This window comes from Moschus berezovskii, chromosome 22 (genome assembly GCF_049115385.1).
Source record: "Moschus berezovskii isolate FMDL1 chromosome 22, NW_MosBer_1.0, whole genome shotgun sequence".
Classification (NCBI taxonomy): domain Eukaryota; kingdom Metazoa; phylum Chordata; class Mammalia; order Artiodactyla; family Moschidae; genus Moschus; species Moschus berezovskii.
In genome coordinates, this window is record NC_142481.1 from 17,950,207 (window position 1) to 17,976,583 (window position 26,377).

Consider the following 26,377-nt stretch of genomic DNA (forward strand, 5'->3'; position numbering starts at 1 on the left):
AACAGTGTCAGACTTTATTTTTTGGGGCTCCAAAATCACTGCAGATGCTGATTGCAGCCATGAAATTAAAAGACTTAGCAAGGAAAGACTTGGAAGGAAAGTTATGACCAACCTTGATAGTATATTAAAACGCAGAGACATTACTTTTCCAACAAAGGTCCGTCTAGTCAAGGCTATGGTTTTTCCCATGGTCATGTATGGATGTGAGAGTTGGACTGTGAAGAAAGTTGAGCGCCGAAGAATTGATGCCTTTGAACTGTGGTGTTGGAGAAGACTCTTGAGAGTCTCTTGGACTGCAAGGAGATCCAACCAGTCCATTCTAAAAGAGATTAATCCTGGGTGTTCATTGGAAGGACTCATGCTAAAGCTGAAACTGCAATACTTTGGCCACCTCATGCGACGAATTGACTCACTGGAAAAGACTCTGATGCTGGGAAAGGTTGGGGGCGGGAGGAGAAGGGGACGACAGAGAATGAGATGGCTGGATGGCATCACCGACTCTGGACATGAGTTTGAGTGAACTCCGGGAGTTGGTGATGGACAGGGAGGCCTGGCGTGCTGTGATTCATGGGGTCATGGAGAGTCGGACATGACTGAGCGACTGAACTGAACTGAACTGAACTGAACTTTGAGCCTGTGCTTTGGAGCCCCTGTTCTGCAACAAGAGAAGCCAACATAATGAGAAGCCCTTGCTCTGCAATGAAGAGTAGCCCCTGCTCTCTGCAACCAGTGGAAAGTCCACACAGCAGGAAGACCCAGCACAGACAAAAATAAATAAAATTTAAAAAAAGAGAAGTTAACAGTAAGCCCAAGGTCACTTGGCCCCAGCACTAGGCAAGGGTACAGTGGAGGTTTGAGCCCATGGAGCCCTTCCATGGTGACTTGTTTCTCACAGCCTCCCTCTTCCCACAGGTTCCATGGCCACAGAAGTGCTTAAGGACCCTAGCGAGGTGAGTGGGATCTCACCAGTCCCAACTTTCACACAGAACACACAGGTTCTCTGAGATTGTGATGCTCTAGGATGCAGACTGTAACTCTCCTAGTCCTTTGGCCTGGGGACTCTTGAGAAACCCCAAGCCCTAGGTCAGTGTTTGTGTGAAATAGTTCTTATGTCTGGCAACCAAGGGAATGAGGTGGGGTAGATTATTCCAGGCACACGTAGCAGTATTCCAAATGCTTGAAGGTAAGGTTGAGCTGGGAGTGTTCAAAGAACCACATTTCTCTTTCCTCTGGTGATCAGGAAAGAAACAGTCAGACCTGAAATGGCAGCCTGAGAAGTTGAATGTTTTCCTGGAGAGGATAGGAGCAATAGTACAGGAACAAGGAGGTTATGTGACTCAGGTCTTAGAAGGCTCTGTCAGACTTCAGAGTGAAGAACAGATTTAGGGGAGTGAGGGATGAGGCAGGAAGACCAGGGATGACGTTACTACAGTAATCCAGATGAGTTTTGGTGGTAACTGGAAGGAGAAGTGGTTGGATTCTGGATCTGTTTTTTCATATATGAGTGAGTGGGTGAGAGGGATGTGTTTATAGTCACTCATTTGTGTTCGACTCTTCGACCCCATGGACCATATCCCCACCCCACCCCACCCCCCAGACTCCTCTGTCCATAGAATTCTTCAGGCAAGAATACTTAAGTGAGTAGCCATTCCCTTCTCCAGGGCATCTTCCTGACCCAGAGATTGAAGCCAGGTCTTCTGCATTGCAGGCAGATTCTTTACTCTCTGAGCCACCACAGAAGCCCCTTTAATGTATGACTGACTGGATGTTCTAATGTTGAGGATGAGCGAGAAAATGGTAGGAGTTGGGGATTACTCTGAGGTTTTGGAGGGAAGAAAAGAAAGCTGGCAGTAATTTTTAATAGGAATATCAGGAGTTTTTTGTTTTATTTTTTGGGGGGAGGCAAGCCATGTTAAGAATCTGAGATGTTTCAGAAAATACTGCTTGAAGGCATTAAATTGGCTGCTGCTGCTGCTAAGTCACTTCAGTCATGTCCGACTCTGTGTGACCCCATAGACGGAAGCCCACCAGGCTCCCCCGTCCCTGGGATTCTCCAGGCAAGAACACTGGAGTGGGTTGCCATTTCCTTCTCCAATGTGTGAAAGTGAAATGTGGAAGTGAACTTGCTCAGTCGTGTCTGATCCTTAGCGACCCCACGGACTGCAGCCTACCAGGCTCCTCCATCCATGGGATTTTCTAGGCAAGAGTACTGGAGTGGCTTGCCAGTGCCTTCTCTGATTAAATTGGCAGTTAGACATAAATATCTGCAACTCTGTGGAATGATTCAAGGTGGAGACATCAAAATGGTGGTGGTTACTCTGTGTATCCAAGATGAGGTGGAGTTGTGGGTCACATTTGGGAGGAGGTTATGGTGGTAATGCTATTAGCAGGCCAGGATAGGGAAGATGGTGCCCCAGAACAGGGTCTCTTGTTTGAGTACCTGGTTAGGGGTAATGTGCAATCACAAGCACTGTTGAGGGAGACAACTGGCCATGAAAGAGGGCTTGGGAAGAGGATGGTCTGGCAGGTGGTCAAGGCTTCCAAGGGAAGAGTAGACATTGAAACAATGCAGAAGCCTAGATATAACTGAGGAAACACGACGCTAAGGCTGAGGCTGATTCCTATGCTCAGGTCTATGGACTTACTAGGATTCTGGGTGACCCTGGAGTGTTTCAGTCAGGCTGGTGGATTCAGTCTGGGAAAAATGTGGTTGTTTCATCGAGTCACTAAGCTGTAGGAGGAGAGCCATGAGGTTGGCCTTTGAATGAGTGCTAGGTTGAAAGAGGAGTGTTGTGACTAACAAGGGGACAGTAAGTGCCACACGGAAGTGGAAGAGGACCAGTGGGATCTGAATGCATGTGGTTCTGAATGACTGAGGGTGACACAAGCAATAAGCCAGGAAGTGAGGATGGGATAGCAGGATTCAAGGCTGCCCCTGGCAGTGGGAGCCAATGAGTGTCTGGAGTAGTGCTGAATCCTGTTTGCATTTGCATAATCTTGACACCATGAGGTAAGTAGCACATGGGGAAGCCAGGGAGAGGCTTACAGCATGGGACAGGGAGGTGGTGGTGGTGGCAGGAGGGACTGGAGATAGAAGAGAGGTACAGTCTAAAGTATGATATGCACATGAAGAAGAAGTATGAAGTGATGTCACCAGTGTCCTGGTATTAGGGACTGAAGGATGAAGGGCAGGCCCAAATTTGGTTGTGCTTGGGAGGCACCATCTGGGGGACTTCCCGGGAATTGCCTGGCAGGACAGGTAGAGCCTTGCATGGCAGGCCTGGATCTTAATGGCATCCTTGTGCCCACCTGCCTAATGTTGCTGAGAGCTAGACACAGTAACTAATGGGACCACTAGGAGGGAACAGACACAAACAGCACCAGGGTCCGATGCCTCATCTGAGTTGTGGAGCTGGGGAGAAGTACGAGTGTGGAATACATATGTGGGGATATGGATTGGGGATCCTTGACCCCTGTTCATGATTTCCTCTCTCCTCATCATGGCAGGGCAGCATAACCTTTGAGGATGTGGCAGTGTACTTTTCCCGGGAGGAATGGGCTCTCCTTGATGAGGCCCAGAAAGTCCTATACTGCAATGTGATGCTGGAAAACTTTGCACTTATGACCTCTCTAGGTAAGACCCTCATACCTGCCCCAGTATATTTTCCTTTTCCCCATGGACAGATCAAATCTTTCTCACATCAGGGCCACAGGCACTGCTTCCTTCCCCAGTACCCTGAGTAGGTGCTCTGGTTGCTAGGACTGAGCTGTCTGCAGTGTCCTGTCTTTCTCACTCAATCCCAGTACCTGCTTCCCCAAAGCCTTTCAGGGAAGGAGTCAGAAGTCTTGCAGTTAGCCTTTAGATCCCACCTTGGTTTCCCTTTCTTTGGCCAGGTGTCACCTCTGCCCTAGGTTCTACTCCCTTCCTCTAGCTTCTGTATCCTCGTTTCTGCCTATGCTAGTAATTGTAGTCACTGATATGGTCACTACTTGCGTGGCCTATAGGCTATTCTTGCAAGATCCTCTGCCGAGGTTAATTTTGGTAATATTGAATTTTCTTTCCTATGTCTGTTGCTCTGAGTTGCTCTAGGCCAGTGCTGGCCACTCACCTGTCCAGTCTTTTCCTTAGAGCTTGTATCATCCAGGCACTATCTTTACATGGGGGGTCAGGGGAGACCTATGGATGCTTCTCAGGGTGGACATGACTCCAGCTCCACAAAATCGGCTCAGAGGGTCCCTGGCACTATTGAGTGGCAAGTGAGGGGGAGTGATCTCAGGACTGTGTGTTCAGTTCATACCATGATTCTGTTCTGTTTCCTCTACATTTTGGTGCCAGTACCAGCGGCCACACTTTATTTCTACCTTTCCTCCTCCATTCTTGACACGTTACTAACTTGTCATTTCTACACTGACTCTCTGTCACGGTGAATCCTAACTCTCACAATGGATTCCCCCCATTCTTCTCCACTGCTTTTTCTCACAGTGTTCTCCATCACTGCCCCCCGCATATTGTGTTGTGAGATGTGCACATATCTCTAAGTAGTGTTTGAACAAGAGCTACTCTGATGCTGTTGGATTTTCTTGGGCCCAGACACACCCCTCTGCATAGCTCTCTGTGTCATCAGCAGAGATGTGCTAGAAACCATTCAGAGTAAGTTGTAGACCTGCATCTCTTTGTGCTGTACCCCACCCTTTCTCCTGAACTTGGTTCTTCACTGTGTCCTTTATGTCCCCCATGCTGTGACCTTTAGAGGACCATTGCTGCACAGCAGCTGCTTCCTCAACCTGACTCCAACTCCCTCCTCCTGACAACAATCCTGTGGACTCACATGCACTCATTCATTAGTGTATCAGATGCACTTTTGTGATGGAGGTTGCTCCTTCCCACCAGAGTCAGCTGTCCTTCAGCTGTGTTTCTTTGTTTCCAGGTTATTGGCATGGAGGGGAAGACAAGGAGGAACCTTCTGGGCAGAGTGTTTCTGTAGAAGGAATGTCACAGGTCAGGACTCCCAAAGCAGGTCCCTTTCCCTACAAAGCCCACTCCTGTGAGATATGTGTCTCTGTCTTAAAAGACATTTTGCACTTGGCTGAGGAAAGGGGCACACATCCCAAGTCAAAACCGTTTACTTATGGGGCATGTGGGAAACCATTCTTTTAGTATAAACCTTCACCAGAAGCAGCACAGTAGAGAAAATTTTTCAGAAGGGATGTGGCAGGGCCTTGTTTGTGAAGAGCTACAAACTCCATATACCAAAGAATTCCTTTACCTGAAACAAAGTTGGGAAGTGCTTCCTGGTCAGTTCAAGCTTCCTGTAGCACCAGTCCACTTACAACAGAAGAAGCCATGCAGCAGCACTGAGTGTGGGTGACCATTCATAGTAGAAAAATTCATTAGAAGTGTGATGGATGCAGGAAAGCCTTCAACCACAAATACCAGAGACTCCACAAAAAGGAAAAAGTACTTAAACTTTCCACAAATGTGGTAAAATCTTCATCTGCAAATACAGACCTGTTCTCTCCCATGAATTTACACTGAAGAAAGACCTTATTAATGCAGTGAATATGGGAAATTCTTTATCTAGCTTTCTTGAACACCAGAGATTTCATCTTGGAGAAAGACTTTCTGAATGCAGTGGGTATGGGAGAGCCTCTAGGAAAGCTTCAACCTCATTAAATATTGGATAGTTCACATTAGAGGAAGGTTTTATGAGTGTAAAGAATGTGGGGAATTCTTTAGCTGAAGCACTCACCTTATTTAGCACTGGAGACTGCACACTAGAAAAAAGCCTCATGAAGTAGAGAAGCTTTCAGTTCAAAGTCTGCTCTGATTTATCACTGAAAGCTTGTCTGAAGAGAAAACTTTAGGCCAAAGGCCTATCCTTATTTAGCAAGAGAAAAATCCACAGTGGAGAAAGGTGTCACAAGTGCCATGAATGTGGGAAAGTCTTCAGTCAAAGGTCTTCTCTGATTCAGCACCAAATATTCAATCTTATAGGTCTTATGAGTACAGTGAATTAAGAAAGTCTTCATCCAAAGATCTAACCTCATTTAACACCAGGGAAGTCCACACTACAGAGAGACCTTACGAGTGTAGTGAACATAGGAAAGCCTTCAGGTGATAGTTTAACCTCATTGAACAGCAGGAATTTCACACAGTCACCATAGACATACAGGGACGGTGCAGTCTACTTGCTCAACATAACAACACTAGAGGAGAGCCTTTGTGATGAAGACATCTGCCTAATGTTGAATCTTTTATATATGAACGTCCACAGTGAGATTCTCCATAAGTTACAAATTTGTGGCAAGCTTTCTTGTACTGTCTCGCCTATCCAAGGCTCTTGCCCGATATGTCACTACATGTTTCTGTTGTAGAAGCCGTCTTACCTTTACACCGGGCAGGTCCCCACAGTGGCCAATTTCAAGACGCCAAAATGATGCCACTGAATATGGAATAAGAAGAGATGCACAGTAGCTCATCATTTTATTTTTTTTCCACCATACTGATAGAGTTTTCGTAAGTAAACCCAAGAACATACATAGTAGTAACATGACTAGGAAAGACAAGTTTTGAGTATTTAGTACCTTTGGTTTTTTAACAGCTTTATTGAGGTATGATTCACTTAAACTGCACAAAGAGTGTGCAATTTGATGTTTTTGATATATGCTTATACTCCTGAAACCAAAATATTTCCTCCTACTCTTTTTAATCCATCTTATTAACATAAAATTATTATTGCAAGGACATAATCTTCTTTTTGTAATAGATATTTTTCATATATATATATACCCACACATACAGACATGTACATATAACTGGAGGGAACTGTTATAAAGCTCCATGAACTATTCCTCAATCTTCCATTATTTATCATTTCATGGCCATCCTTTTTTTAAAATTAATTTAATTGGAAGCTAATTACTTTACAATGTTGTGGTGGTTTTTGCCATATCTTGACATGAACCAGCCACAGGTGTACCTGTGTCCCCCTCCCCATCCCAAACCCCCTTCCCACCTCCCTCCCCATCCCATCCCTCTGGGTTGTCCCCTGTTTCATGCATCAAACTTGGACTGGTTATCTATTTTGCATGTGGTAATATACATGTTTCAATGCTGTTCTCCCAAATCATCCCACCCTCACCATCTCCCGCAGTGTCCAAAAGTCTGTTCTTGACATCTGTGTCTCTTTTGCTGTCTTGCATATAGGGTTGTTGTTACCATCTTTCTAAATTACATATATATGCATTAATATACTGTATTGGAGTTTCTCTTTCTGGCTTACTTCACTCTGTATAATAGGCTCTAGTTTAATCCACCTCATTAGAACTGACTCAAATGTGTTCTTTTTTATAGCTGAGTAATATTCCATTGTATATTTGTACCACAACTTTATTTTCCATTCATCTGCCAATGGATATCTAGGCTGCTTCCATGTCCTAGCTATTGTAAACAGTGCTGCAACGAACATTGGGGTACATGGGTCTCTTTCAATTCTAGTTTCCTTAGTGTGTATGCCCAGCAGTGGGATTGCTGGGTCATATGGCAATTCTATTTTCAGTTTTTAAAGGAATCTCCACACTGTTCTCCATAGTGGCTGTACTAGTTTGCATTCCTACCAACAGAGTAAGAGGGTTCCCTTTTCTCCACACCCTCTCCAGCATTTATTGTTTGTAGACATTTTGATGGCAGTCATTCTGACCAGCGTGAGATGGTACCTCACAGTGGTTTTGAATTGCATTTCTCTGATAATGAGTGATGTTGAGCATCTTTTCATGTATTTGCTGCTGCTGCTGCTGCTGCTCAGTCACTTCAGTCATGTCTGACTCTGTGTGACCCTATAGACGGCAGCTCACCAGGCTTCCCCGTCCCTGGGATTCTCCAGGCAAGAACACTGGAGTGGGTTGCCATTTCCTTCTCCAATTTGCTAGTTCATGGCCATTCTTGATTCATCTATACCCATGCTTATTACTGAGTTATTTATAAGCATACACATCGTGTCATTTAATTGTAATCTCTTCAAGATGCATTTCTAGGGACTTCTCTGGTGGTCCAGTGGTTAAGAATCCACATTCCAGTACAGGGGATGCAGGTTTGATCCCTGGCTGGGGAGCTAATATTCCACGTGCTGCAGGGAAACTAAGCCAGCACACCACAACTAGAGAGTTCGTGTACCACAGCTAGAGAAGCTAGCGTGCTGCAACTACTGAGCCCTTGCACTCTAGACCTGTGCTCCACAATAAAAGAAGCCATGTACCACAACAGGAGAAAGCCCATGCACCACAACAAAGCCTATGCGCCACAACAAAAACCTAACATAGCCAAAAACAAAGATGCATTTCTAAAATGTAAGGGCTATATCACCCAAAATTAAAATACTTTAAAATCTTATATGTTATCAGTACTCAGTTTTCTCAGTTGTTTCCAAAATATGTTTGTTTTTAAGTTGATGAAGTGTAATCAATATCTAACACATACCCATATTACTTTTAATAGGTATGTTTCATAAGTCTCTTAACAAATAGGTGCCACTTACTTCCTTTTATTCTGATTTATTTGTTGAATTTGCTGGGTCACTAGTCTATTAGAATTGATCTCATTCTAGATTTGGTTTTTTGCACCTTTTTGATTTAACATACTTAACCTTCTCCCATCTTTCCTATAAACTAAATATTGAAGAGATGGATAATTGGGCTCTACTCCTGGCTGACAGATGTGTAATGGTAACAGTTGGAGATACAACCTAGATAGCATATTAAAAAGTAGAGACATTACTTTGCCAACAAAGGTCCATCTAGTCAAGGCTATATCCAGTAGTCATGTATGGATGTGAATGTTGGACTATAAAGAAAGCTGAGTGCCGAAGAATTGATGCTTTTGAACTGTGCTGTTGGAGAAGACTCTTGAGAGACCCTTGGACTGCAAAGAGAGCCAACCAGTCCATCCTAAAAGAAATCAGTCCTGAATATTCATTGAAAGGATTGATGTTGAAGCTGAAACTCCAGTCAACTTTGGCTACCTGATGTGAAGAGCTGACTCATTTGAAAAGACCCTGATGCTGGGAAATATTGAAGGCAGGAGGAGAAAGGGACGACAGAATATGAGATGGTTGGGTGGCATCACCGACACGATAGACATGAGTTTGTGTAAACTCTGGGAGTTGGTGATGGACAGGGAAGGCTGGCATGCTGCAGTCCATGGGGTCTCAAAGAGTCAGACATGACTGAGCAACTGAACTGACCTGGAGATAAAAAGAATAGGACAGGTGTGATGGTCACACACCTGGAAATGTGGTATGACACTGTGTTTTGCTAGCACACTGAAGCACAGTCTAGAAACACAAATATTTCAGGTACTAAATGTGCCAGATGCGTGGTGAGACTGCAGCAGAGCCAAGAGTCATACACATATATTTGGGGGTCATGCGTGATGGGTTTGTGATATACCTGAGTACAACCTTGGAATCCTTGGGACACTGTATGACAGGTGTTGGATGTTTACACTCTTCAAAACAGACAGGACCCAGACACAATTACCATACTGGTGGAGGAAAGATGTGTGACAGACATCAGACACATTCAACTGACATATAAAATGTACCAGTGATCTATGAGACAGGATGGAAGTACTGACTCATGACAGCAAGTATGATGACACAGATACTCTATGGAGACTCTAGAGACAGGCATATGATAGGAATGCCACATGCTGTGATCACACAGTTCCCATAGATTGATGAGACAGGAACCCTCTAGCTTGGAGAGGACAAAACTTCCTCCATCCCTGAAGATTTGATGATGCACTGATGGGGGTTATAATAGGGAACCAGGGCTTCCCTGGTGGTACAGTGGATAAGAATCCAGCTGCCAATGCAGGGACATGGGTTTGATCCCTGGTCCAGGAAAATTCCACATGCTTTGGGGAAACTAAGCCCATGCACCACAACTATTGAGCTCAGGTGCTGCAACTACTGAAGCCCTTACACCTAGAGGCTGTGCTCCACAACAAGAGAAGTCACTGCAATGAGGAGCCTGTGCACCAAAGAGTAGCCCCTACGCACTGCAACTCGAGAAAGCTTGCAAGCAGCAACAAAGACCCAGTCCAGCAAAACATTTTTAAAAAGAAAGAAGGAACCACGATATACATCATGGCACAACCCAGAGACTCACCCATAGTTGTTGACTGAATGTGAGCACAGTAGGACACATGGTGGGAAGAGAATAGCTTGAACCAGTCAGCAGAAGCCTTTACTTTGAAATGCCAGCTGAGAAGGCCTGGAAGTAGCAATCTGATCAGGACAATAGTGCAGGGACGTCATGGCTTTCCTGGAGAGGTCAGTCTACATTCAGCCAGTTTGGGAATCATTGGTCAAAGGTGGTTCTAGGATAGAGGCAAGGAATGTTTTTACAGATTAAAAGTCATTTTTGGCCTTTTTGCATCCTACCCAGAAGGATAGGTATGAGCACGAAGGGGTAAAGTCACATATAATGGGTACATGAAGGAACCAACACATGTCAGGGCCACATCAAAAATTCTTGGTCCTTCAGACTCTCTCCCAACATCCACAGTGTTAACAGTGATAATGAGTGACTGCTGGGTATTGACACCTGTAGGGTAAGGTTCCCTGAACTAGCATTTGGGGGATGACCAATAGGACTTTAGAAATGAATCATTACATGTGACAGTGAGAGCAAAGGATGCACTTGGGTGACATCAGTGGCCCTGTTAGGAATGTCCTGGAGGTGGTGACACCATTCATGGAAATAGTTTTCAAGTGAGGGTAGAAAGTTTTCAGAAAGACTCATAGAAGAGGGGCTAGAGAGCCCAAGCTGGAGATGTTGCAGTATGACTAGTTAGTGGTCTGAGACTCAGCAGATAATCTGAATAGGAGAGGAATCTGGGAGTCCCAGGAAGCAAACAGGTCCTGGGGAAGAGAAGGAAATGTGTTTATAGCTCAAGGGCCCTCCTGGGGCTGTGGGTTTCCCACTGCCTCTCCATGCTCTTCCCTCCATTCTAACCCAGTTGGACCCAAGCCTGGTGGACAGTGGACATGCAATTGGCTTCATGGCCAGCTGACACCTGAGTAAGGGGCAGCCTCATCTAATCCCTGAGATTAGGTCCATTTCTGCACCATAGCTGCAACCACATTCTCTGTCCTCCATGCCCCTGGCCCCTTGTGTTCCCCATATTTCTCCCAGTCCCCTGTTCTCTGTGCTGCCTCAGCCCCCTCACTTTGCTGGACCCCTCATCCCCAGGATACCAGAGAGAGAGATGGGCATCCTCAGAATCCTCTGACTACACAGTCTGCTGGGGATGAGCTGCAGAGAAGAGCACAAGCAGTAGTCTGGAAAATGCAGGGTAGATTTTGGCTATGCACCTTTCCTGGCCTGTGATCTTGAAAAGTTCCCCTCTTTGTATTTGGCCTCCATTTCCTCAGGTCTAAATGGGGATATTAACTCTTCCTCTGGGGTGAGGAGACCAGAGAGGTCATGAGTGTGATGTGTGTTGTGTTGTGCTCCCCCATGGCAGGTGTCAGCCCACCTCAGGTGCCTTTTCTGTGAGGGGTGTGAAGACAGATCTACTCCTTTGCTCATGTCCATAGAAATATGCTTAAGGGTGGCTGAAATAAATATGAGAACAACAGATAATTGAAATGCTTCACATGCTTATTCTGAGGAGTCATGGAATTTACACACACAGACTATGGACCAGAGAGACCTGGCTTCAAGTATTCCCTCTGCTAATCAGACTAAGGACACGGACAACTTACTAAGGTCATTGGTTGTGATGTGGAAAAGATGCTGGGTGTTTATCCCAGAACTGTGGAGGATTGATAAAAGTAGCACAGACAACATATAAAAACAGATGGGTAATATAATCAGAGAGATGGAAATGCTGAAAACCAAAAGGAAATGCCCCAAATAAAAAACATTGTGACAGTTGAAGAATGCCTTTGATGGGCTCATCAGTAGGCTGGGCATGGCTGAAGAAAGAATCGATGGGCTTGAAGATATGTCAATAGAAATTTCCCAAATGGAACTGCTAAAAGAGTAAAGAATGAAAATGCAGAATGAAACATCCAAGAGCTATGAAACAATTATCAAAGATATAAATGACACATAGTGGAAATACCAAGAGGAGAAGAGAGAGGAGCAGAAGAAATACTTTAAGTAAAGGGCTGAGAATTTTCCAAAATTAATGATGTACACTAAACCACAGATCCAGGAAGCTCAGAAAACCTGTAGCAAGATAAATACTAAACAGTTTACACTTAGGCATGTCACATTCAAACTGTAGAAAATCCATTTTAAAAAGAATAGGATAAGAATTACACTGGAAATTGTGCGTATAAGAAAAGACTTGAGTGAAATGTCTAAGAGAGAAAAAACACATTAAAACTGTTCCCAATAATTTTTTAAATGTATTGGGTATTTATAACACATGGGTAAGTGGGAAAATGTTAGCAGTGTCATAAGGGATTAGATAGAGGATTTGAGAATACTCTGTTACAAGGTACCTGCACTACCCATGAACTAATATAGTGTAATTTAAGAATGGATTTAGATTAGAAGGAAATATATATTGTAAACTCTGAGGTAATCACTAAAAATTTTTTAAAGAAGTATCATCAACATGTTAAGAGAGGAGAGAAAATAGAATGATATAAAATGCTCAGTTAAAATCAGAGAAGAAAGAGGAAATAAAAAAGAAAGTACAACAAACAAAACAGTTATAAACATGTTTTTAATCCAACTATATCAATAATTAATTTAAATGTGAATGTCCTAAATACACCAAATATAGACTCAGAAACTGAAGAATGGATAAAAAAACAAGATCCAGTTAAAACACACTTTAAATATAAAGACCCTGATAGATAAAAAGTTAAGGGATAAAGATATACCATGCTATCACTAATCAAAAGAAAGCAGGAATTGCTATATTAAATCAGACTTCAGAGCAAGGGAATTTTCTTTAGAGGGGTATTACATAATGACAATTGAGTCAAATCCCTAAGAAGATATAAATAATCCTTATTCTGGATTTTGCTAGCAATGGAGGTTCAAACTATGTGAGGTAAGGAACATTTAAACTCAACTATAAGAAAACAACACAGCTGAAAAATGGGTCAAAGATCTGAACAAAGAAGGTATAGATAGAGCAAACAAGCATATAAAAAGATGCATATCATACGCCATTAGGGAATTGCAAACTAAAATATTAATAAGGTACCCACACACATCTTTTAGACCGAATACATGGTTTAAACCTGATAATACCAAAGTTTGGCAAGTACATAGAGCAACAGGGACACTCATTCATTGCTACTAGGAATGCAAAATGGTATAGCCAATTTTATGGGTTCCCCAACTCATATGTTGAAGCCCCAACTCACAATGTGACTGTATTTGGAGATAGGGCCTTTAAGGAGCTAAATAATTAGAGTTAAGTGAGGACAGAAGAGTAGAGTACTATTCCCATAGGACTGGTGTCTACATTAGAAGAGGAAGAGACAGCACATGTATCTCTCTCTCCCTCCTTCTGCGCTCACACAGAGGAAGGCCATGGGAGCACAGAGTAAGAAGGTGGCCATCTGAAGCCGGAAGAGAGTGCTTACAGAAACTGAATTTTCTGACATCTTGATCTTGAATTTCTAGCCCCCAGGGCTGTGAGAAAATAAAGTTTTGTTCTTTAAGCCACTCAGTCTGTGGTATTTTGATATGGTAGCCCAAGCAGACTAATGCAGCCACTTTGCAAGACAGTTTGGCAATTTCTTAAAAAGTTGAAATAGTCTTACCATACAATCCAGCAGTCATGCTGCTATGTATTTACTGTATCGAGTTGAAAACTTATGTCCACACAAAAACTTGCACATGAATGTTTATTGTAGCTTTAGTCATAATTTCCCCAAGCCAAAAGCAAATAAGATGTCATTCTGTATGTGACTGAACTAAAATAACAACAATAATGCTTTTGAACTGTGGTGTTGGAGAAGACTCTTGAGAGTCCCTTATACTGCAAGGAGATCCAACCAGTCCATTCTAAAGGAGATCAATCCTGGATGTTCATTGGAGGGACTGATGCTAAAGCTGAAACTGCAATACTTTGGCCACCTCATGTGACGAGTTGACTCACTGGAAAAGACTCTGATGCTGGGAAAGGTTGGGGGTGGGAGGAGAAGGGGACGATGGAGAACGAGATGGCTGGATGGCATCACCGACTCTGTGGACATGAGTTTGAGTGAACTCCGGGAGTTGGTGATGGACAGGGAGGCCTGGTGTGCTGTGATTCATGGGGTCGCGGAGAGTCGGACACGACTGAGCGACTGAACTGAACTGAACTGAATGCACACATGCAAAATGAACAAACAAAACTGTGGTACATACATACAATGGAATTTGGTGTTCTTTTTTATTAAATGAGTTATCAAGGCACAGCAGACATGGAGGCATTTGTCTGGTTTTTTCACTTAGCATAATAATACCATTCATGTTGCAAATGACAGAATTAGATTCTTTTTATGGCTAAGTGGTATTCCATTATATTCTTTATCCATTCATCCATTGATGAATATTTAGGTTGTTTTCATGTCTTGGCTATTGTCCATAATGTTTCCATGAACATATAGGTGCATTTATCTTTTCAAATTAGTATTTTTGTTTTTTTCAGATAAATACCCAAAAGTGGAACAGCTGGGTTATATGGTACCTTTGTTTTTAAGGGGAGAGGATTAACAGTCAGGTAGGAAGGCCAGAGGTCCCTAAGTGGCATGAGGAAATAAACTGCAAATGGCTGATTTTTTTTCTTCCCTCTACAAAATTAAAGGAGGCTTCCTTTAATTCTGTGTTGTCATGATGACACATGGTTCTGCCTGAACTTAACCTTGAGGGGCTACTAGCTCAACAAGCCAATGCGTTTTTCTTACGGAAATTTTTTCTTAAGCTATGTTAATGGAATTATGTATTTGCTTTGGAATCTGCCTTTCTTGAGATCAGTTCTGCCTAAGACTAACCTTTTTTGCAAACCTTGAACTGATAATGGCTCAGCAAACCAGTACGTCTTACTCATGGAAATGTTTTCTTAAGTTATGTTAATGAAACTATGTATTTGCTTGGAAATCTGTCTTTCTTCAAGATTCACATCAGTTGTTTTATGGCAGGAGATGACTCCGCTTGTGCCATTCTATCTCAAAATGCATGTTGTGGGAGAGGGGCCTGGTGCAACTCTCTCAGTCTTGAGGCATCTCTTTTATCTGATTGCTACTGCTACTGCTAAGTCACTTCAGTCGTGTCCGACTCTGTGTAACCCCATAGATGGAAGCCCACCAGGCTCCCCTGTCCCTGGGATTCTCCAGGCAAGAACACCGGAGCGGGCTGCCATTTCCTTCTCCAATGTGTGAAAGTGAAAAGTGAAAGTGAAGTCGCTCAGTCGTGTCCGACCCTTAGCGACCCCACGGACTGCAGCCTACCAGGCTTCTCCATCCATGGGATTTTCTAGGCAAGAGTACTGATTATCTGATTTATCTGATTAGCAACTTGCTAAATCCCATGGACAGAGGAGCCTGGTAGGCTGCAGTCCATGGGGTCTCAAAGAGTCGGACACGACTGAGCGACTTCACTTTCACTTTTCTCTTTCATGCTTTGGCAAAGGAAATGGCAACCTACTCCAATGTTCTTGCCTGGAGAATCCCAGGGACAGTGGAACCTGGTGGTCTGCTGTCTCTGGGGTTGCACAGAGTCAGACACGACTGAAGTGATTTAGCTGCAGCAGCAACAGGTATATAATGTCTTGGTGAAAGCTAGCAAAGGGGTATCTTTTCTCCCCCCTTCTGATGTCTGTGTCAGAAGCTTTCTCTATCTCTTTTATACTTTAATAAAACTTTGCTACACAAAAGCTCCAAGTGATCAAGCCTTGTCTCTGGCCTGAGGTCAAAACTCCTCTCCTCTGGAGGTCACGAATGCCAGCATAGCTCACAGCTCACTGCCATAACCTTTTGCTGTTTTCCATAGTGGCTACATAGTGGCCCACTAACAGTGCACAAGGGTTTCCCTTTCTCTGCATGCTCTTTAACATTTGTTATTTCTTGTCTTTTCAATAATAGCCATTCTAACAGTGTAAGATGATGTCTCATGCTTTTGATTTACATTTTCCTTATAATTAGTGATGCTGTACATCTTTTCATGTGCCTGTTAGCCATATGTTTGTTCTTTTAGGAAGAATATTCAGATCCTCTGCCCGTGTTTTAATTGGGTTGTTTTTTTTCCTGTTGTTGATGTGTGCGAATTCTTTACATATTTTGGATGTTAACCCCTTATCAGATCACTGTATGATTTCACTTGTATATGGACTCTAGAAACAAACAAGTGAACAAAATAAAAGTCAAATGCAGAAATAAGATTAGTGGTTAGCAGAGGGGAATGGGGATGTAGAATGGGCAAAATGGATGAAGAGAGTCAGCTGTATGGTCATGGACGGCAACTGGACTTGTGGTGGTGATCACTTTACAGTTTGTACAGATATTGAATTATAATGCTGTATACCTGAAGCTTTTTTTTTTTTTAAAGAACCACCTGGAGGGCTTGTTAATACAGAGATTGCTGAGCTCCATCACCAGAGTCTCTGCTTCAGTAGGCCTGGGGTGGAACCCAAGATATTACATTTCAAACAAGTTCCTATGTTATGCTGATGCTTTTGGCTCAGGACCACACTTTGAGCATGGCTTCTGTAGGCTAAGCCATTTGCACATTTTCTGCACAGATTGTAGTGTTGAGTGAATATGATGCACTAATAATGCAACACCAGGACAAAACAAAATTCAGCTTATTTTGCTGCACTTTTATTCTAAATAACATCTACTCTCTCTTATGATGACAAGATTTGTCTTCTTTACTTGAGAGAGATTTAAGAGGCATAACAATTAAATGTAATTTTTGGACTTGTTTGGATGATGAACTGAACAAATTGACAATATATTCCCATCCTTGATATAATCAGGAAATTTTAAGTATGGACTGAGTATTTATTAGGAATCTTTTTTATTTTTTAGGTATAATAATGGTATTGTGGTCGTATTTTTAAAATGTTCTTACTTACAGAGATGCATACGATTTTCCTTAAACTGCTCCAACCAGGGAAAAAAATGGAAGTGACAGATGAAACAAAGGTAGCAAAAATTAGGATAAATGTTGAAACTGAGTGATGTGTACATGGGGACTCATTAAATTCTGTTCTTTTTGTAAAATTGCGACCCCATGGACTGCAGCCCACCAGGTTCTCCCATCCGTGGGATTTTCCAGGAAGGAATACTGGAGTGGGTTGCCATTTCCTTCTCCAGAAAATCTTCTGGACCCAGAGATTGAACCTGGGTCTCCTGCACTGCAGGCAGATTCTTTACCCACTGAGCTACCAGGGAAGCCCATGTAATGTATTCCTATATGCAGAAAAGACAGTTAGTCCTTGGAAGGAAAGTTATGACCAACCTAGATAACATATTAAAAAGCAGAGACATTACTTTGCCAACCAAGGTCCGTCTAGTCAAGGCTATGGTTTTTCCAGTGGTCATGTATGGATGTGAGAGTTGGACTGTGAAGAAAGCTGATTGCCAAAGAATTGATGCTTTTGAACTGTGGTGTTGGAGAAGACTCTTGAGAGTCCCTTGGATTTCAAGGAGATCCAACCAGTCCATTCTAAAGGAGATCAGTCCTGGGTATTCACTGGGAGGACTGATGCTAACACTGAAACTCCAATACTTTGGCCACCTCACGTGAAGAGTTGACTCACTGGAAAAGACTCTGATGCTGGGAGGGATTGGGGGCAGGAGGAGAAGGGGACGACAGAGAATGAGATGGCTGGATGGCATCACCGACTCGATGGACATGAGTTTGAGTGAACTCCGGAAGTTGGTGATGGACAGGGAGACCTGGCATGCTGTGATTCATGGGGTTACAAAGAGTCGGACACGACTGAGTGACTGAACTGAACTGAACTGAAGTGGAAAAAGCTGTTCTGAAAAGACAACTTTATGATTCTAATTCTGTGACGTTTGGTAAAAGACAGTAAGATCAGTGATTGCTGGGAGTTGAGGGGAAGGTGGGAGGGATGAATATATAAAGCACAGGGGATTTTTATAGCTATGAATCTATTCTCTGTGATACTGTCATATATTTGTCAAAACCCGTAGAACTGTACAGCACAAAGAGTGAACCTTAATGTGTGCAAACTAAAATAACAATTTAGCAGACTGAGGGATCTCAGAAAATAATACAGAGTGCAACTGGAGAATCTAACTGTGTTATGAATTATGACACAACCTCATGGGAGGAAATGGGGGAAAGCTGCTGACCTAAGGAACTGTGGAAATGAGTGAGATTATAAGAATAAAGACAAAATGAACTGCAAATATGCACTTTAGATGATTAAGTTGTTCCCACAGGAGTACAGGTTAACATTTTCACTACTGCTATATATATATATACTGGAATTGAGCTATTAAGTAAATGGGTGCTGAATGGTAGGAGCCAGGAGTGTCACTGTTTAAGCAGGAATTTACAGATGAACAAAGGAAGGAGATTAGAATGATCCATGATCCGTGTGGTAGTGGATTACAGTGGAGATGTCAGTAAGAACTCATGTTTAATTTAATATAGATACAGGTGGTGTATAAAGATACAGATTAGTATATATACATATTTCTTTGTTTTGTTAGCTGAGAGCGCCTAAGCAATGACATGCCAGTAACAGTTAGAACACCTAGTAGCCAGATCTTGATTCTAATACAATTCTCTAATAAAATGAATCAAGACTCCTTGGAGAAATGGCTGAATCTAGGACTGGGGCAAAATGCATGGAGCTCCTAGTAATGCCAGAAGGTAAGGAAGTACTCCAAAAGCCTCCACAATTATGGGAACATGTCAAAGAGACACAGGAAACCAACTGAAAGAGCTCCCATTAGCCAGAGAGGGAACAATCTGAGCAATTATATATACACATATAATTGTATCCAATTTTCTTCTATTTCTTTGCATTGTTCACTTAAGAAGGCTTTCTTATCTCTCCTTGCTGTTCTCAGGACCTCTGCATTCAGTTGGGTATATCTTTCCCTTTCTCCTTTGCTTTTCTTAATGACCTGGATAACCACAATGGTGTGGTCACTCACCTAGAACCAGACATCCTGGAGTGTGAAGTCAAGTGGGCCTTAGGAAGCATCACTAATAACAAAGCTAGTGGAGGTGATGGAATTCCAGCTGAGCTATTTCAAATCCTAAAAGATAATGCTGTTAAAGTGTTGCACTCAATATGTCAACAAATTTGGAAAACTCAGCCGTGGCCCCAGGACTGGAAGAGGTCAGTTCTCATTCCAATCCCAAAGAAGGGAAATACCAAAGAATGTTCAGACAACTGTACACTTGTGCTTGTCTCACATGCTGGCAAGATAATGCTCAAAATCCTTCAAGCTAGGCTTCAGAAGTACATGAACCAAGAACTTCCAGATGTACATTCTGGATTTAGAAAAGGCAGAGGAACCAGAGATCGAGTTGCCAACATCTGTTGGATGTTAGAAAAAGTAAGAGAATTCCAGAAAAACATCTAATTCTGCTTTATTCAGTTTGTCATGACTGTGTAGATCACAATAAACTATGGAAAATTCTTAAAAAGATGGGAATACCAGACCACCTTACCTGCCTCCTGAGAGACCTGTATGCAAGTCAAGAAGCAAAAGTTAGAACTGGACATGGAACAATGGGCTGGTTCAAAATTGGGAAGGGAGTATGTCAAGGCTGCATATTGTCACTGTGCTTATTAACTTATATGCAGAATACATCATGTGGAATGCTGGGCTGGATGAATCACAAGCTAGAATCAAGATTGTCAGGAGAAATATCAACAACCTCAGATATGTAGATGATACCACTGTAATGGCAGAAAGCAAAGAGGAACTAAAGAGCCTCTTGATGAGGGTATAAGAGGAGAGTGAAAAATCTGGCTTAAAACTCAACATACAAAAACCTAAAATTATGGCATCTGGTCCCACCACTTCATGGCAGATAGATGGGGGAAAAGTGGACACAGCGACAGACTTTATTTTCTTGGGCTTCAAAATCACTGTGGACAGTGACTGCAGCCGTTAAATTAAAAGACACTTACTCCTTGGAAGAAAAGCTATAACAAACCTAGACAGTGTATATAAAAAGCAGAGGCATCACCTTGCTGACAAAGGCCCATATAGTCAAAGCTATGGTTTTTCCAGTAGTCATGTATGGATTTGAGAATTGGACTGTAAAGAAGGCTGAGTGCCAAAGAATTGATGCTTTCTTTTTTTTTTTATTGGAGGCAAATTACTTTACATTAATATATTGGTTGGTTTTGCCATACATTGACACGAATCTGCCCTGGGTGTACATGTGTTTCCCCTCTTGAACCCCCCTCCCACCTCCCTCCCCCCCATATCTTCCCTCCAGGTCATCCCCGTGCACCAGCCCCAAGCATCCTGTATCATGCGTCGAACCTGGACTGGTGATTCATTTCACATATGATAATATTGTTGTGTTGGAGAAGACTGTTAAGAGTCCCGTGGACTGCAAGGAGATCAAACCAGTCAATTCTAAAGGAAATAAACCCTGAATATTCATTGGAAGGACCGATGCTGAAGCTCCAGTACTTTGGCCACCTGATCTGAAGAGCCCATTCATTGGAAAAGACCCTAATGCTGGGAAAGATTGAGAGCAGGAGGAGCAGGGGGTGACAGAGTATGAGATGGTTGGATGGCATCACTGCCTTAATGGACACAAGTTTGAGCAAACTCCAAGAGATAGTGAAGGACAGAGAAGCCTGGCATGCTGCAATCCATGGGGTTCCTAAGAGTTGGATGTGACTTAGCGACTAAACAACAATGAACAACAATATATATACAATTATACCTCAAAGTACAAAGGTATATGAACACATATTTGTATAGATAGATTATTGAATAAGTTAATAAATGGGGAATAAAAGACAAATCTTCAGTACTGAAGAATCCCAAAAATCTTAGTAGACATTCCACACTAAAGAAGAGGGAATATAACTTCCCACTTTCTAAGAGTATAGTAGGGACAGTAGGGAAAACAGTGACTACAGTGGAGAACCTTGAGAAACACTACTTCAGCCAAGTAATCAGTGAAGTTCAACAGGCAGTCATAAATCATGTGGATCGTTTGCATCCTTCTGTGATCTTTGCCCTCCACCCATAAGTCCATGAGAATAATCCCATAATCATGAGAAAAACAATTAAGTTCCAGTAGAGAGGCGTTGTACAACATACCTGACCAATACTCCTCAAAACTCTCAAGATCATCTAAAACAAGCGTAGTTTCTGAGAAATTGTCACAACCAAGAGAAGCCTGAGATACTAATGCAGTGTGGTATCTTGGATGGGGTTCTAGAACAGAAAAATGACATTAGATAAATACTAAGATAGAATGAACTATGGACTTCAGTTAATAATAATATATCAATATTGGTTCATTAATTGTAACAAATGTTCCAACTAATGTAAGATGTTAATAATAGGGGAAACTGGGGAGGGAGGTGGTAAATATGGAATTTTCGATTATCTGCTGACTTTTTCTGTAAGTCTGACATGGTTCTAAGAAATATAATTATTACTAATTACAAAAAAAAGAAGAAAGAAACTTCCATACTCTTCAACTCACACAGACACACATATTGAGTCCTTATATAAGCCATTCGCTCCAGTGTTTACATTTGCAATATTTTTTCTTTAATTCTCACAATAGCCGTGGGAAGTGGGAACTGTTAATATATTTATGGGTAAGTTGAGGCTCAAAGAAATGAAGTGCTTCCCCCAAGATCATGTACTTGGCAAACTTTTATTTCTAGAGGCTGGACTGAAAACCTAGGAATCTGGGTCCAGACCTGGGACTTTAGACACTTTAACACAGCACATGAAGCCGTCAGCATGGTGCTGACACACAGTGAGGACCAGTGAGGCTCAGCTGCTGCTACCGTTATTGCTGGAATTTTTATCTAATTTTCCCATGCTCTGACATGCCAGAGCACTTGCTGTCTGCCCCTTATAGTCCTTATGGACTTGCCTGAAACTTGTGTCGTTCTCCAACATCTTCCCCCCATGGACGGCTTTTCTTTCTGACACATCCGCATTATGTCCAAAGGCAACTTCTGCCTCCACGTTGAACACAGTGCAGAGCTTGGCTCACTAGTGTGCTTGGTGTTTAAGGCCTTGAGTCTCTCTGCAACTTTAGTGGTGACCAAGAAATAGGTTCTAATCTCATCCCAAAGTTTCAAAGTCAATGTGGCTCTCTGTGTTTGACTTTCCAGATATTGATGATCTTCAAGTATTTGGCCATGACCTTCACTTGGGAGGAGTGGGGGCAATTGGATCTGGCACAGAGGACCCTGTATTGGGAGGTAATGCTGGAGACCTGCGGACTCCTAGTCTCACTGGGTAAGGCCCACCTCCCTCCTGTGTTTGGAACCCACAGCCTCTTTCCTCATTTTACCCTCTCACTTCAGTCCTGACTGGTAGACAAGGCCTCTGAAATCCACCCTCCCTCCCTCCCACCCATAACTCCTGCTGCATTCCTGTTCCACCTCCTCTTTCCTGGTCTCCCTGTGTCTAGCCAGGCACCACAAGGGCCCAAAAATCAGGAAGCAAAATCAAGAACTAAACCAAGCCCATCCTCACTCCAATACCTAGCCCAGGCTGGCCTCACTCTGAGGCCCTTATTCCAGATTCTCACTCGAACAAAACTGAATGGTCAAGCTTTGTTGGGTTAGGTGTCCCCATAACCCAGTAAGCAGGGGCTGGAGATGAGGGGCTGTTCTCAAAGAGTCCACAAGTCAGGCAAGCCACGCCTGCACATAACATTGAGTAGAGTTCCATGTGCTATACAATAGGTCCTTGTTGGTAATCCATTTTGAATATAGCAGTAGGTACATGACTTTCCCAAACTCCCTAACTATCCCTTCCCCATGGAAACCATAAGTTCATTTTCTAAGACTGTGAGTCTCTTTCTGTTTTGTAAGTAAGTTCATTTGTATCATTTCTTTTTAGATTCCACATATAAGAAATGTTATACAATATCTCTGAGTGAGAAGTCTTTGATGTCTCTTCTAACTTTGGCTAATTTTCCTTTCAACACAAGGAGCAACCCCTGACTCAAAATGCCTGGCAGGACACATAAGTTATGGAACTCATAACATTATTCTGTTTTCACTGTTATATTCTGATTCTACCTATTCATGAAAAGTGAAACTAGTTTTGCCATTTACACAAGATTCCCCTTCTGATATAAGATTCCCCTTCTGAAGAAGTCAATTGAAGTAAACAAAATATGGGTCAACTTTTTAACAAAAGCAGTTGTTAATAGTGGACACAACTAATGCTCCCTGAGCACCCACAACCCTTGTCAGGCCCTGTTCCTGATAAGACGCTCTGTACCCCACTAACTTAATTCTCACAGCACCTTTTGCTCACTTTGAACCTAATTCCCTCCCCTCCAGGAAGCTGCTGCCCAAAGACAACTGTAACAGTTTTTAGCATGAATTATTACTTGCATATGTTTATATATTTGAGTTATAATTATATTCAAGAAAATGTACCATCTCCAGTGTCTAACTCAATTGTATTATATTTTTCTGTGTACCCATTCATATGACTTCTGCCTAGATCAAGTTGTGGAGTATTTTTCACCCCAAAGCAAGTTTTCCCCACTGTCTCTCAGTTGGTTCCCCACCAAAGATACTACTCTTTAGGGTCAGACTTGGCATTGCTGACCTCCACACCAAGATGTTGGATTGACCTGTTCTGGATAATTACATAAATGGAATCACACAGTGTGCACTGCTTTGTGTCCAGGGTCTTTTACTCAATATGCTTTTTGTGAGATTCATAGTATAAGGATTAATTTATGCCCTGAGACTGTTGATGCAAATGTCTTCTGGTTTACATGGAATCCCTTTGCCTCACTTTGCACCATCACAAATCATAACTTCCGAATAGCAAAACTTTCAACATTTTCCAAATAAAACTGAAAGTGGTCAGACATCAGGCATCAGTTGACTTATACAGTGCTTTACAGTTCTCCCTGGGTACCTGAATCACTTGGAAAGCTTTTAAAGCATTCACATCCAGGCTTTTTCCCCAGAGATTTGGTTCCATTTGGATAATGATCAAAGCCAGGCATCCCCAACTGGTTCTGATACCCAGGGATGTTGGAACATTGACTTAGGTTAATGAGAAAATAACTCCCAAGAAAAAGGTGTCACCTTCCTGGGGTCCCATGGCTGTGTGTAAAGGGAAGGGGCCCCTTGAATTGGTTCCTGTGGGATGGAGATCAAGGGGAATGGGTGTTAGGTAGATAGCTATCATTACCTTCTAGAGCATTTTGGTCCAAGGATGGTGTTTGTACTCTTAGTTTCCAGCAGTTTCTTTACATGTGTGGGAGCAAGCTCATTCCAAGCTCTCATCCTTGAATATCATACTGAATAGAGAGGATCATTTGTACCTTTCCCCTGGAGAAGGGAATGGCAACCCATTCCAGTATTCTGGTCTGGAGAATTTCATGGACAGAGGAACTTGACAGGCTACAGTCCATGGGCTCACAAAGAGTTGGACACAACTGAGTGACTAACACTTTGTACCTTTACTTGAGCACTGCTGTCCTCTTTTTCCATGATCAGGGTATCGTGTTCCCAAACCAGAACTGACCCACCTGCTGGAGAATGAGCAAAATCTATGCATGGTGAAGAGAGGCTTCTCCTAAAGTTCCTGTCCAGGTGAGTGACCAGTGGTCAGCAGGTGAGGGGGTCAATAGAGGGTCACTGGGAAGCCTCTTATTGTGACCTGCCTGGGGGCCTGGCGGCCATGGAGCCCTTTGACCTGTCCTCATCCAGTTACACTATTCCTTATTACTTGAGGAGGACTAGGTTGTATTTTCATTCCAATCCCAAAAAAAGGCAATGCCAAAGAATGCTCAAACTACCACACAATTGTACTCATCTCACACGCTAGTGAAGTAATGCTCAAAATTCTCCAAGCCAGGCTTCAACAGTGCATGAACCATGAAATTCGAGATGTTCAAGCTGAATTTAGAAAAGACAGAGGAACCACAGATCAAATTGCCAACATCCATTGGATTATCGAAAAAGCAAGCGAGTTCCAGAAAAACATCTATTTCTGCTTTATTGACTATGCCAAAGCCTTTGACTGTGTGGATCACCACAAACTGTGAAAAATTCTTCAAGAGATGGAAATACCAGACAACCAGACCTGCCTCTTGAGAAATCTGTATGCAGATCAGGAAGCAACAGTAGAACTGGACATGGAACAACAGACTGTTCCAAATCGGTAAAGGAGTATGTCAAGGCTGTATATTGTCACCCTGCTTATTTAACTTATATGCAGAGTACATCATGAGAAATGCTGGGCTGGATGAAGCACAAGCTGGAATTAAGATTGCCAGGAAAAATATCAGTAACCTTAGATATGCAGATGACACCACCCTTATGGCAGGAAGCGAAGAAGAGCTAAAGAGCCTCTTGATGAGAGTGAAAAAGTTGACTTAAAGCTCAACATTCAGAAAACGAAGATCATGGCATCTGGTCCCATCACTTCATGGCAAATAGATGGGGAAACAGTGGAAACAGTGATAGACTTTATTTTTTTGGGCTCCAAAATCACTGCAGATGGTGACTGCAGCCATGAAATTAAAAGACACTTGCCCCTTGGAAGAAAAGTTATGACCAATCTAGACAACTTATTAAAAAACAGAGACATTACTTTGCCAACAAAAGTACATCTAGTCAAGGCTATGGTTTTTCCAGTAGTCATGTATGGATGTGAGAGTTGGACTATAAAGAAAGCTGAGTGACAAAGAATTGATGCTTTTGAACTGTGGTGTTAGAGAAGACTCTTGAGAGTCCCTTGGATTGCAAGGAGATCCAACCAGTCCATCCTAAAGGAGATCAGTCCTGAATATTCATTGGAAGGACTGATGTTGAAGCTGAAACTCCAATACTTTGGCCACCTGACGCAAAGAACTGACTCATTGGAAAAGACCCTGATGCTGGGAAAGATTGAAGGCAGGAGGAGAAAGGAATGACAGAGAATGAGATGGTTGGATGGCATTACCGACTCAATGGACACGAGTTATGAGTAAACTCCGGGAGTTGGTGATGGACAGGGAGGCCTGGCATGCTTCAGTCCATGTGGTTGCAAAGAGTTGGACATGACTGAGCAACTGAACTGAACTGAACTGAGTTTGTATTAGGTAAATGTCAGGCTATCGGTGCCATACATTTGAGATTAACACCTGGCTTTGTCTCTCTTCAGGTTTGTGACCATGGGGATGTTGAATG

General features: G+C 42.7%; 1 protein-coding gene across 1 annotated transcript in view; it reads left to right on the forward strand.

Annotated features, from left to right (window-relative positions):
• Positions 1-24,783, forward strand: part of LOC148774368 (zinc finger protein 211-like) — a 29,111-nt gene extending 4,328 nt beyond the window's left edge. The window contains exons 2-6 of the mRNA XM_088829906.1: positions 913-950; positions 3,508-3,634; positions 4,929-4,999; positions 22,337-22,463; positions 24,701-24,783. Of these exons, the coding sequence (XP_088686032.1) occupies positions 913-950; positions 3,508-3,634; positions 4,929-4,999; positions 22,337-22,463; positions 24,701-24,783 (446 nt within the window). The remainder of the gene's footprint in view (positions 1-912; positions 951-3,507; positions 3,635-4,928; positions 5,000-22,336; positions 22,464-24,700) is intronic.
• The last annotated feature ends 1,594 nt before the right edge of the window (positions 24,784-26,377 follow it).